This window comes from Hyperolius riggenbachi, chromosome 7 (genome assembly GCF_040937935.1).
Source record: "Hyperolius riggenbachi isolate aHypRig1 chromosome 7, aHypRig1.pri, whole genome shotgun sequence".
Classification (NCBI taxonomy): Eukaryota; Metazoa; Chordata; class Amphibia; order Anura; family Hyperoliidae; genus Hyperolius; species Hyperolius riggenbachi.
The window spans coordinates 236,159,885-236,172,931 of NC_090652.1; the positions used below are offsets into that span (position 1 = coordinate 236,159,885).

The 13,047-nt window shown below is 45.7% G+C and overlaps 1 protein-coding gene across 1 annotated transcript in view; it reads left to right on the plus strand.

The window, feature by feature from the left end:
* Positions 1-13,047, plus strand: part of LOC137525794 (uncharacterized) — a 61,312-nt gene that overhangs the window by 10,457 nt on the left and 37,808 nt on the right. Inside the window, exon 2 of the mRNA XM_068246995.1 lies at positions 4,772-4,916. Coding sequence (XP_068103096.1) covers positions 4,806-4,916 — 111 coding nt within the window. The 5' untranslated portion in view covers positions 4,772-4,805. The remainder of the gene's footprint in view (positions 1-4,771; positions 4,917-13,047) is intronic.

A 13,047-nucleotide genomic window follows, 5' to 3' on the forward strand; every position in this document is an offset into this window, starting at 1 on the left:
CCTCACCCCTCCGTTCTCCTAGAATCCTTCCCAGTAGACTGGTCAGTCACGGCCTGTCGTGGTATTTCTGTGCATGTGCATCTCTCCCGCATGCACCCCTGAGCACGGGAGCGTGGCAGGGGTGCACGTGCGGCTGAGCCGAACATGCGCAGTAACACCATGACAGGCTGGACTGACCAGTCTACTGGGAAGGATTCTATGGAGGGGCAAGGATGGTGGTGACTCCAGGCAGCTCATAGAGCTGGAAAAAGTCATAGGTAAGTATAAATTGGCCCACACTTGTCATTTCAGATACACTATAAAGGGGAGGTTGGGGGCCCTGGTGCCACTTATAATGTTTTTTACAGTATCCAAGTGCCACCTACAAAGTTTTTTTACTGTATCCAAGTGACTTGGATACTGTAGAAAACTTTATAGGTGGCACTTGGATACTGTACAAAAAATAAAAACTCTCCTCCCCAGTAACTCCCCCTGGCTCCATGTCAACTGTGTATGCACGGGAGTCTTCTTACCGAGAAGATGAAGGTGCAGTCCCATCCAGCATCAGTGGCGACAGCACAACGCCTCTTCCCTCCTCGCAGGCATGGACGTTTTAAAGGGAACCAGAGATGAACCTGAGACGGGAAAATGAAAAAGATGTTATACATACCTGGGGCTTCCTCCAGCCCCATACGCTCTGTTTGATCCCACGCCGCCGTCCTCCGCTGCCCGCAACTACGAGAACCGGGTCCCGTCACTGATGTCATTGGAGCCAGCTACGCAGGAGAAGTGCGCCCTCTACGTATCTCTCCAGCGGCTGCTGCAGAGATACGCAAACAGCGTACTTCCCTTACGCTTAGACTGGCTCCAACTGAAAGAACAGCGGGGACCCAGTTCTCGTAGCTGCGGGCAGAGGAGGATGGCGGTGTGGGAGCGATTGGAACATATGGGGCTGGAGGAAGCCCCAGGTGTGTATAAAATCTTTATTTTTTTTCATCTATGGTTCCCTTTAAGTGACATCACATGCCTGCGTTTCCACGGGGACAGAGCACGCTGAGGCCATCTGTGGTGCGTCTCACCGCTAGGAAGAAGAGGCAGAAGGTAACCATGGCAACCAGCCAGCGCAGCAGAACCAGGTAAAGTATATCCCTCCTGCTTCCTGCCGCTCGCCAATCACAAACCGGAAACCAGCACAGGCCGCACACCATCCACCAGAGACACGAGGGACGGTACCTGATGGTCTGACAAATTTAACTTTGAAATGACTGATGCTTAGGGGGGGGGCCCATGGACTCTGAGGCCCCGGGGCAATTGACCCCCTTGCCTTAATTGAAGCGCCGGCCCTGGGTGCAGAGAAAACAGTTTGGTCCTCAACACAGCCAAAACCATTGAAATGATCATTGACTTCAGGAAGATTGCCCCTACCCCACCTTCAATCTTCATTGATGGCATGGAAGTCATAAGAGTATCCTGCGTCCTCCTGGGCACAACCATCTCCAACGACCTAAGCTGGAATGCCAACACCCAGAGGAATGCCCAACAGAGACTATTCTACCATTCTTCCTTCGACAACTGAAGAAGTTCGGTATGGCCTAGGAGCTTCTGACGAGGTTCTACTCTGCCACTATGGAATTCGTACTCTGTTCTCCCATCTTGATCTGGTACGCTGGCTCCACTGCCAGCCACAGACACAAATTACAGAGGGTTATCAGATCAGTGAAGAGGATAATTGGGAAATCCCTCCCCCACTGGACCTCCTCTACAACACCAGACTATGATCTAGAGCGCAGAGGATTGCCAACGATCCCTCACACCTGGGCCACCACACCTGGGCCACCCTAACACAGGCGGCTCCCATCTGGTAGAAGGTTTCGGCAATCTCCATCAGGACCTCGAGGCATAGAAATAGTTTTTTCCCTCAGCCATAAGCTGAACTCTCTTCACTGCCCCTGCGAAGTGCCTCACCCCTCCCCCCTTAGAGTTTTTGGATGCCGGTCACCACTATCAATTTTTGTATACTGAGTTACTGCCCCCTCAATGTATCTGCTCACACCTTCTGTATACTGTGCGTCATCTCATATATCTTACCTAAGCTGTGTATGTGCTAATGCCAAACCCAATTCCGGGCACGACCCACTTGTGATTGGTGAATAAAACTGATTTTGATTATGACCCTCTAGCTTAGTCTCCTCCTTTCATTCCTGCTTCCAGGAGTATGATCGTCACCTTTCCTTTGGAACGCTCTACCACAGCCAGTCTGTCATTGCTTCAAACCGGGATATCGTGAAACGTTTTCTCAAAACACACCTATTCAGACAAGCCTATAATTTGCTTCAGGTAGCATTGGGGGTGTTTACTGCCTCATCCGCTAACCCCTGTGTCTCCTTCCCTAATGTACAACCCATTTCCGTCTAGATTGTAAGCGTGCAAAGACAGGGACCTCCTCCTAGTGTTTCCTGACTGTTTCTGATGTAATTCATCATATGAACATGCACCAATATCGGTATTGTCTCAAAGCACACATCCACAATATCTGTATTTGTATTTGTGTTGCTGGATGTCCTAAATGTATATGTATACATGCTCTTCACGATTTGTTTTGTATTGTGTACAGCGCTATGGCAGATGTTGGTGCTATATAAATAAATAATAATAATTATAACAAATATCAGAATTAACCCCTTTCTGTGTTATTGCAAAGCAGCTCTCCAGAGTGCAGTCTTCAATGTTTGCCATTCTGTTAAAATAGGCGAAAAAAATGATTGTGAGCAGTTGCTTTTAAACAGGACTGCAGTTACTGCATTTTGTGGACTATAAGACTATAAGCACTAATTCAGTAGGAGACCTTTGGCAAGTCTCCCTTACACTGCTACTGCCAATAGAGCGCGCCCTAGTGGCTGCAGCTCTGGCGCTTTGAGTCCGCAAGGAGAAAAGCGCAATATAAATGTTATTTGTCTTGTCTTGTCTCATAAGACTGACTTTTTCTTCCCCAAAAGTGGGGAAAAAAAGTAACTGCATCTTATAGTACAAATGCAGGGAGTTCCTGACTTCTGAACGCCTGTCAATATGAACCTCCGCCGCTATGTCTGGGACTCCCTGTACTGTGCCCATGCAGAGGAGGACACAGGGGGACACAAAGGGGCATAAAGGAGAACAGAAGAGGACATATGGAGGACACAAAGGGGACAGAGGGAGACACAAGAGGTACAAGGGGGCATGAGGTACAAAGGGGGCAGAATCCACAAGATGCCCCTTCACCATGGATGCACCAGGTTTAGTTTGTATTTTTCCCCTGGTTTTTATCCTCTAAACCTAGGTGTGTCTTATGGTCAGGAGCAGGGCAGCCATCAGGGGGGGACAACTGACACTGCAGTGAGGGGCCCAGGGCTTCTGCGGGCCCTGGGCCTCCCCAAAGCGCTAGAAGGTCCGCATGTGCTGGCTGTGGGTCTGTGGCTCACTAACCAGCACACCGCGTTCCAGCACTGAGAGAAGAGTGACATCAGCGCTTGAACGTGGGGAGCAGATGCGTGAGAACACTTTCTATACTGGGGCACCACCTATATCTGGCTACAGGCCACCTATACTGGCCCACCACCTATACCTGGCTACCTATACTGGGGGACCACCTATACCTGGCTACCTATACTGGGGCACCACCTATAGCTGGCTACTTATAATGAGGGAACCTATTCCTGGCTACCTATACTGAGGACACCTATGCCTGGATACCTATACTGGGGGCACCTATACCCGGCTAGGGCAGGGGGACGAGCTGAGACAGAAGGGACAAGAGGTAACACAGGGGGATAAAAGAGGCGCAGGGAGAAAAGAGATGAGATGGGAACATGAGGTCACACAGAGGGACACAAAGAGGCACAAACTGAGATGAGACAGAGGTGGACAAAAGAGGCACAGGAAGAAAAGAGGGGGACAAAAGAGAATGGATAAAGGATAAGAACATACCTACAAGTCCTTATCTCATTTGTTAACCAGGAACTACATGTATTTTGCTAGTATTTGGCTCCACCCACAACATGCCATTGCCACACCCACTTTTTGCAACATCACGCTGTGCATGCCGCTTTCTCCAGCGTCGGAGCCATGCACTTCAGGCACGGACACGGGGGTGGGGAGGCGAGTGGGTGGGCACAGCAACCAGTGGGTGGGCCCAGGGACGGGGGGCCAAGGCCTGAAGATGTGTGAGGGGCCCCAAAATTTCTGGTGGCAGCCCTGGTCAGGAGCATCTTATAGTTCGAAAAATACAGTACTTCTTCTTAGTATTAGTAATAGGACCCGTTTCCACTATCGCGAATCCGCATGCGTTGTCTGCATGCGGATTCGCATAGCAAATACAAGTGGATGGCCCTGTTTCCACTTGTCAGTAATCCTGAGCGTTTTTCTGTGCGGGAGAAATCTGCACGGAAGAGCGCTCACATGTCGCACCCCACGCACCGCTATGTGAATCTCCACTAATGTATTTAATAGGGAAATCGCATGCGGTTTTGGCATGCATATTTTACCGCGATTTCGCATAGAAACTAATGTTAAATCACACAGGCAGGGACATGGTTAAAATCGCATAAATACTAACCTATGCGAAATTGCATGCAAAATCGCGGTAAAATACGCATGCGGAATCGCACCCGCATGCGATTTCGTCAGCGGGGAATCGGCAGCGATTCCGCACCGCACAAGTGGAAACGGGCCCATAGAGTTTTTCTATATTCACCTTAGAATTCTTTACATGGCATTATATTAATGCGTTTGTTGTTTGCTTCATTGTCTCTGACAGTTTCACCCAGATCTTGCAGCTGACCTCATTCGCTATGGCAGTTGACGCATTCAAAGATAAGCAGTTTTCACCAGTGTATCACAAGTTTATACTTCCATCCTCCAGTGAAGTCATGAATATCATTGTAACTTATCTGAAGAAGAAAGTAAGTATGGCATAACTATAGTCTGTAAATTCTGTTGACTTTAGTATTGATACATTTCAAAGAGCAGTCATATCACCTCAATGAATAAGGTTGTGTTGGGAAAGGTGGGGAATGGGGAGAACTACAAAGGCACCTGAGTACCGTAATTTTTGCCTGGAAAATAAACCATTCACAAATAAACATTTATACTAATTTGAATGTCCACCCTTAAAATGACACTGAAATGAAAAAAAATCTGATATAATTAATGCTATTTGTAGGACAGATAATTAATAAAACATTAGTAGCAAAGAAAAGAGTCTCGTATTTTTATTTTCAGTTATTTTTTTTATAACATTGCATCATTCTCTAATATATGCAGTTTACACATTACACTCAGCATCCTAAAAGATTTCACAGAGCAGAGCCCACCTATTCAACTTTCATCTGCAGGAAAACCATAAACAAACAAGAAACAATGAGAGACAGTTAAGAGCTTTAAAAGTCAGTGCTGATATTCTACTACAGCCTTCCCTAATCTATCACTCACACTAATGCTACATACACACGTCAGATAAAAGTCTTTGGAAAATGAAAGATCACAGACCAATTTTACCCCATTCCATGTAGTATGAGAGCCATACTCTACACAGTCTATTCTATGGAGCTGATCTCCCCATCAGATAAAAATCTTTGCAAGGTGCTGCACACACAGATGCTGTACACATTCAACAGATCAGTATCTGCAAAAGATCTGTTCCTGCAAAAGATCCGTTCCTGCAAAATGCATTCATAGTCTATGAGATCTGCAGATCCTCATACACACCTTGTTTAACCATCATCTGCACTTGCCCAGTGGAAGCCGCTATATTGCGGAAAGCGGCGAATCGCGACGGCAGGTTTGGTATGCCATGGTAGTTCATCTCCACACTCAGATCCTCTGGTAAGCGATAAGCTCCTTCCTCAGCGCTAGTCGCTGTCTTTTTCTTTTGTGCACGCAGCACCTTTATGGCTAATTGCACCTTTTTTACAGCGTTATTTCGCTGATTATATGCACTGTATCACTTTCAATTTATCTGGTTGTTACTGGTCTTTCTTCTTTAAGCACTATGGTCACTTTTTAGCATGTTTTTCACTGTCCTTGTTGCTGGATCACACTTTTTTGCTTAGCAGGGTAGATTTTTACATCAGTATTTTTATTTTATATGTATTCAGGGGCATTACTGTTTGTGGATACTCTTGTGGAGATTTATTTATACATTAATCATGGACTGTTATCTTATTATCCAGTTCGGCCTATCTGGACGAGCTTCCTCGTCCAGATAGGCACTGCTGCTGCCGCCGCCTCGTGCGCGCGATCGGGCGCGCCCCCGCGCGCGCTCCCACTGCCCGCCGCTAGCCCCCCGATCAGTGAATGGGAATATAATTCCCATTCACCAATCTATCTTCCCCGCAGAAATACCGACGCTTTCTCTCCAGAGAGCGTGGTATTTCTGCCCCCAGGAAACATTTCACCTGCTTTTAAGTTCCTAGATGCGAAATCGTTCGCATCTAGGACTTTTTTCACTGTGGCCATCTTGTGGCCGAATAGTAAACTGCACCACAATTCATTTTTCATTAAAAAAAAATATATATTTTACATATAAAATTAACAGTTTCCCTCCCACACCAAAAATTACCCACATACACTTTTTTTATTAAAAATAAAAATAAAAAATACAATTAAAAAAAAACAAAAACAACATTAATAGTTACCCAAGGGTCTGAACTTTTTAAATATGCATGTCAAGAGAATATGTTGTTATATTATTTAAAATTATAAGCTTATAAATAGTGATGGACGCAAATTGAAAAAATGCACCTTTATTTCTAAATGAAATATCGGCACCATAAATTGTGATAGGGACATCGTTTAAATGGTGTAATAAGCGGGACAGATGGGCAAATAAAATACATGAGTTTTAATTACGCTAGCGTATATTAATTTCAAACTATAATGGCCAAAAACTGAGAAATAATGAATTTTTTTCATTTCTTTCTTAATCTTCCTGTTAAAATAGATTTAGAAAAAAATAATTCTTAGCAAAATGTACCCCCCAAAGAAAGCCTAATTAGTGGCGGAAAAAACAAGATATAGATCAATTCATTGTGATAAGTAGCAATAAAGTTATAGGCGAATGAATGGGAGGTGAACGTTGCTCGGATGCATGAGATTTTCGGACTGCGGTGCTGAACCGGTTATTATTACATGGCTGCTCACATTGGTTTTAAGTGTTTTTATGTTTGTTGAATAAAGATGATGAATTGATTACAATTGATGGAGTGGTGCGGTATTTAAAGGGGACTACTGTTCTTTGTTAGCCTTGTATATTAATTTGTTCCTTTCTGCACACTCGTATAATATTTCCCTTACTCTTGGGGAATGGTTGATGGTGCTTGCCCATTTATGTTCTTAATAAATGTTAAAAAAAAGGCTTAGCTATTACAGTATTATCCCCCACTCTATGGGCTTGATTCACTAAACCGTGCAACTGGTGCAAGGAGAACAGGCTGGTGCTTAACACCGCAAAAACTGTCGAGCTAATCATTGACTTCAGGAGGTCCGCCCCCACCCCTCCCCCAATCTATATTGATGGCACTGAGGTAGCTAGAGTGCCCTGTGCCCGTCTTCTGGGCACTACTATCTCCAGTGATCTCAGCTGGAAGCCCAATATCACTGCCATCCAATGGAAAGCCCAGCAAAGACTCTACTTCCTCCAACCGCTAAGGAAGGTCAGCATGGCGTCTATCAAAAAAGGGCGCCTGGAAAAAAGGGCGCGGGGTATAGCCGAAATTTTAAGTTTTAATGCAAAACCATATTTATCTTTTAAGGGGTTGTAAACGAAAATTTAGTGCTAAATAGGTTAAATAAACGGAAATGAAATGGCAAAATACCGTCTATAACAACAAACGAATTCCGAAAAGAAACATCAAATATCGTCTATAACAAAAATGATATTTACACTTGTATTAAGCATAGCAATGCAATGGTAGGTTTTACAGATATTTTACTGTAATTATACGTAACTGTAGGCTCACACAGATCTCTCCCTATCCCTAACCCCTAGACCACTCTTTGTTTAAATATATATAATTTAATAAATTGTATATATTACATATATTGTGCTGTAACTATACCTAACCTTACTCTCACAGAGTGCCCTACCTGTACCTATCCCTAACCCCTAGACCCCCCTGGTGGTGCCTAACCCTAAGAACCCCCTGGTGGTGCCTAACCCTAAGACCCCCCTGGTGGTGCCTAACCCTAAGACCCCCTGGTGGTGCCTAACCCTAAGACCCCCCTGGTGGTGCCTAACCCTAAAACCCCCCTGGTGGTGCCTAACCCAAAGGCGAAGCTAGGGCTTTCAGCGCCCGGGGACAAAGATTATCAATGCGCCCCCTAAGGTGAAGGCTGCGCCGCGCCAAAAAAGGGGCGTGGCCACATAATAAACGTGGGCGTGGTTATTGGTGGAGCCAAATGTTCATGGAGGTTAGCAGGCTCACGCTCATGTTCTCTCAGTATATGTAGTCAGGGGTATATGTCCCCAGTATATGTAGTCAGGGGTATATGTCCCCAGTAGTCAGGGGTATATGTCCCCAGTATATATAGTCAGGGGTATATGTGCTCAGTATATGTAGCCAGGTGTATATGTGCCCAGTATATGTAGTCAGGAGTATATTTGCCCAGTATATGTAGCCAGGGGTATATGTGCCCAGTATATGTAGTCAGGGTTATATGTGCCCAGTATATGTAGCCAGGTGTATATGTGCCCAGTATATGTAGTCAGGGTTATATGTGCCCAGTATATGTAGCCAGGGGTATATGTAGCCAGGGGTATATATGCCCAGTATATGTAGCCAGGGGTATAATATGCGCCCAGTATATGTAGTCAGGGGTATAATATGCGTCCAGTATATGTAGCCAGGGGTATAATATGCGTCCAGTATATGTAGCCAGGGGTATATGTGCCCAGTTACAGTATATGTAGCCAGGGGTATATATGCCCAGTATATGTAGCCAGGGGTATATGTGCCCAGTATATGTAGCCAGGGGTATAATATGTGCCCAGTATATAGTCAGGGGTATATGTGCCCAGTATATGTTGCCAGGTGTATATGTGCCCAGTATATGTAGCCAGGGGTATATGTCCCCAGAGTAGGTAGCCAGGTCCCCCCCCCCCCAGCAGGAGGGAAGCAGCGCAGAGAAGAGGGAGAGCTGTGCAGACGGTGGAGACGGGGGCCATCTCCCCCCCCCTTTCCTCACTTTAGGGTGCTCTCCCTCCCTCGCTGTCCCCTCCATTAATGTCCAGGTGGCTAGCAGTGGCGGGCGGAACTTACCTCCGTCTTGTCGCAGCGCCGGATGGATTTGCCGCTACTCGGTCTGGTCCAGACCAGAGCAGCGGCTGCGGCACCCAAACTTCGGGCGCCGGAGCGAGACGGAGGTGAGTTCCGCCCGCCGCTGTCAGCCACCCGGACAATAATGGAGGGGACAGCCAGGGAGGGAGAGCACCCTAAGGTGAGGGAAGGGGGGGGAGATGGCCCCTTCTCCACCGTCCGCACAGCTCTCCCTCTTCTCTGCGCTGCTCCCCTCCCCAAAAGAAACAAAAAATAAAATAAAAACGCAGCTCAGCTGGGCGCCCTTGGGGACCCGGCGCCCGGGGGCACTTGTCCTACCCCGACCCCCCCTAGCTACGCCCCTGGCCTAACCCTAAGACCCCCCTGGTGGTGCCTAACCCTAAGACCCCCCTGGTGGTGCCTAACCCTAAGACCCCCCTGATTGCGTATATTATACTGTAACTATACCTAACCCTCCCTGTACCTATCCCTATTATTATTATTATTATTATTTAGTATTTATATAGCGCCGACATATTACGCAGCGCTGTACATTGTATATATATATATCTTGTCACTAACTGTCCCTCAAAGGAGCTCACAATCTAGTCCCTACCATTGCCATATGTCTATATTATGTAGTGTAAGTACTGTAGTCTAGGGCCAATTTTAGGGGAAGCCAATTAACTTATCTGTATGTTTTTGGAATGTGGGAGGAAACCGGAGTGCCCGGAGGAAACCCACGCAGACACGGAGAGAACATACAAACTCTTTGCAGATAGTGCCCTGGCTGGGATTCGAACCAGGGACCCAGCGCTGCAAGGCGAGAGAGCTAACCACTACGCCACCGTGCTGCCCCTGGCCCCTAGACCCCCCCTGGTAATGCCTAAACCTAACCATCCCCACCCCACAAACACCCTAAACACATATAAACAATAATATATTTAATCCTTAAAATACTTCTCTACAAATAACATGAATAAAATAATTTATATATTTGTAATAGAATAAATAGCCTTAAAATAGCCTTAAAATCACGTATACATTAATATTATAAATAGAGAAAAGTATATATAAATATATACAATACAATAGATAGCCTTACAAGCATTAGAAATCTTAAAATAACAGTAACATTAAAAGCTATATTTTAGTAACTATAATCAACGCATTATAAGTGTAAAAACAAACTTAAAATAACAGTAATATTAAAAGCGATATTTTAGTAACTATAATCAACGCATTATAAGTGTAAAAACAAAGTTAATACCAAAAGCGATGTATTTCTAATACAATAAGGTTGAAAACGGTATTTACGCATTATACATATGAAAACTAATTTTTAAATGATCAAAGAAGTGTAAACGAAAATTTAGTTGTTATACTTTTGTAAGCGAAATTTTTAAACTAAATAATAAGTAAAAACTGATATAAGCGAAATTTAAAAACGAAAAAATAAGTATAACACAAGCTCAAAACGAACTTGTAAACGATATTTGTTATAAACCTTATTCTGTAAACGAAAACTTTTGTTAACACGATCCCTGTAACCGCTATTTCTCGGGCGCCCTTTTTTCCTGTCGGGCGCCGAATAGCCGATATTTTGCATTGCAGTCTATGGCGGCGCCCTTTTTGTCCACTATCCCTGTGCGCCCTTTTTTACTAGCCCGGGTCAGCATGACCCAAGAAATTCTGACCAGCTTCTACTACGCTACCACTGAATCGATCCTCTTCTCTTCCATCCTGGTCTGGTACGCTGGGGCCACCGCCAGTGACAAGTTCAAACTACAGAGGGTCATTAGGTCGGCGGAGAGGATCATTGGGTGCCCCCTCCTCTCACTTGCACTACTATACAACAAAAGACTGAAATCCAGGGCACTGAGGATCGCAAATGACCCCTCACACCCAGGCCACGATACTTCAGCTTGCTTCCGCTAGGCCGGAGACTTCGATCCATCCCCACAAAGACTGTTAGACACAGGAACTCTTTTTTCCCATCGGCGGTCAGCCACTTAAACTACCTCCACATACTTCCATCGGTGCAAGCCCTAACAAACGGTGGAACAAGCCGGGCCACGGCCGAACAGTCGACCGAACCACCCAGCCCACAAGATTAACCGCTGGTTATCCCGAGGTCAATTAATGGACTGGAATGTATAATGTAATGTAATGCAAACGGATTGCTTCTGCTGTTGCTGACATCGATCCATTTCTCTATTATATGTCCCTTTTATATGTCTTTTTCCCGAGCTATATGTATGTGCCAAAAATAATTCCGGGCATGACCAATCATGCTTGGTGAAATAAACAATTCTGATTCTGACAAGGAGGCAGGCAGAAATCACGGTCAGAACAAGCAACAATCAAGCAATCACGGTACAAAGGAGCAGACAGGAATCGAGGTCAGACAGGAAATAGGTTCAGTAACAGGGTAGCAGACACAGGAATACAAAATACCAGGAAACCAGGATTGTCCAGATACTCCAGCTTGTGAGCGTAAAGTTCTAGCACAAGTTACATCTTGCAAGGCCTTTATATAAAGAGGACACACCTGCTGCATGATTGAAATGCATAGTCAGTGTAGAGCAGCCCTTGTAGTGGCAGAGCTGTTTCCAGACTGAATAGAGCTATCTAATGGTGGAGCAGTGAAAGTCCATGGCATGCCAAGTCCCCAGAGCCACCTGCTGGTGGAATAATGAAAGTCCAAAAACGTTCAAGTCAATGCTGCCACCAGCAGACAGAAAGTGGCAGAACATGATTCCTGACAACAGCAAAGCCCACAAACAGCTTAAAAAGTTGGCCTTCACTACTGTAAGAGGAGATGGCCCGAACCTCCGATTTTAGGTTCGCGAACCTCCCGCGAAAGTTCGGTTCGCGCAAACTTTCACGAACCGCAATAGACTTCAATGGGGAGGTGAACTTTGAAAACTAGAAAAATTTATGCTGGCCACAAAAGTGATGGAAAAGATGTTTCAAGGGGTCTAACACCTGGAGGGGAGCATGGCGGAGTGGGATACACGCCAAAAGACCCGGGGAAAAATCTGGATTTGACACAAAGCAGCGTTTTAAGGGCAGAAATCACATTGAATGCTAAATTGCAGGCCTAAAGTGCTTTAAAAACATCTTGCGTGTGTATACATGGATCAGGGAGTGTAATTAGAGTACTGCTTCACACTGACACACCAAACTCACTGTGTAACGCACCGAAAACAGCTGTTTGCGTAGTGACGGCCGTGCTGGACTGGTGCGCACCATGGCGAGATTGCTCTTCCTCACTCAGTGATGTCAGGTAATGTCTGACTGACTTAACAACTTTCGATGGTTCTTTCTCTACCATTGTTCAAGCTTACATCTATTTTTTTTTTAATACTTGTTCTGCTTGCTGTTCAGTACCTGCATCGAGAATCCTTTATAGAGTGGCGGTCTGCCGGAGAAGGCATTCAAGCGGCCTGCAGGCAGAGGTGCTGTGTGGGGGGCGACTTAGTCTTTGGGCAGGCAGCCAGTCACACGGCGTGCAGGCACAGATGCTGTGTGTGGAGACTGACTTAGTCTTCGGGCGGGCAGTAGCCCTCCGAGATCCATGCCTCATTCATTTTGATAAAGGTGAGGTACTGAACACTTTTGCGACTTAGGCGACTTCTCTTCTCAGTGACAATGCCTCCAGCTGCGCTGAAGGTCCTTTCTGACAGGACGCTTGAGGCAGGGCAAGACAGAAGTTAGATGGAAAATTGTGACAGCTCTGGCCACAGGTCAAGCCTGCGCACCCAGTAGTCCAAGG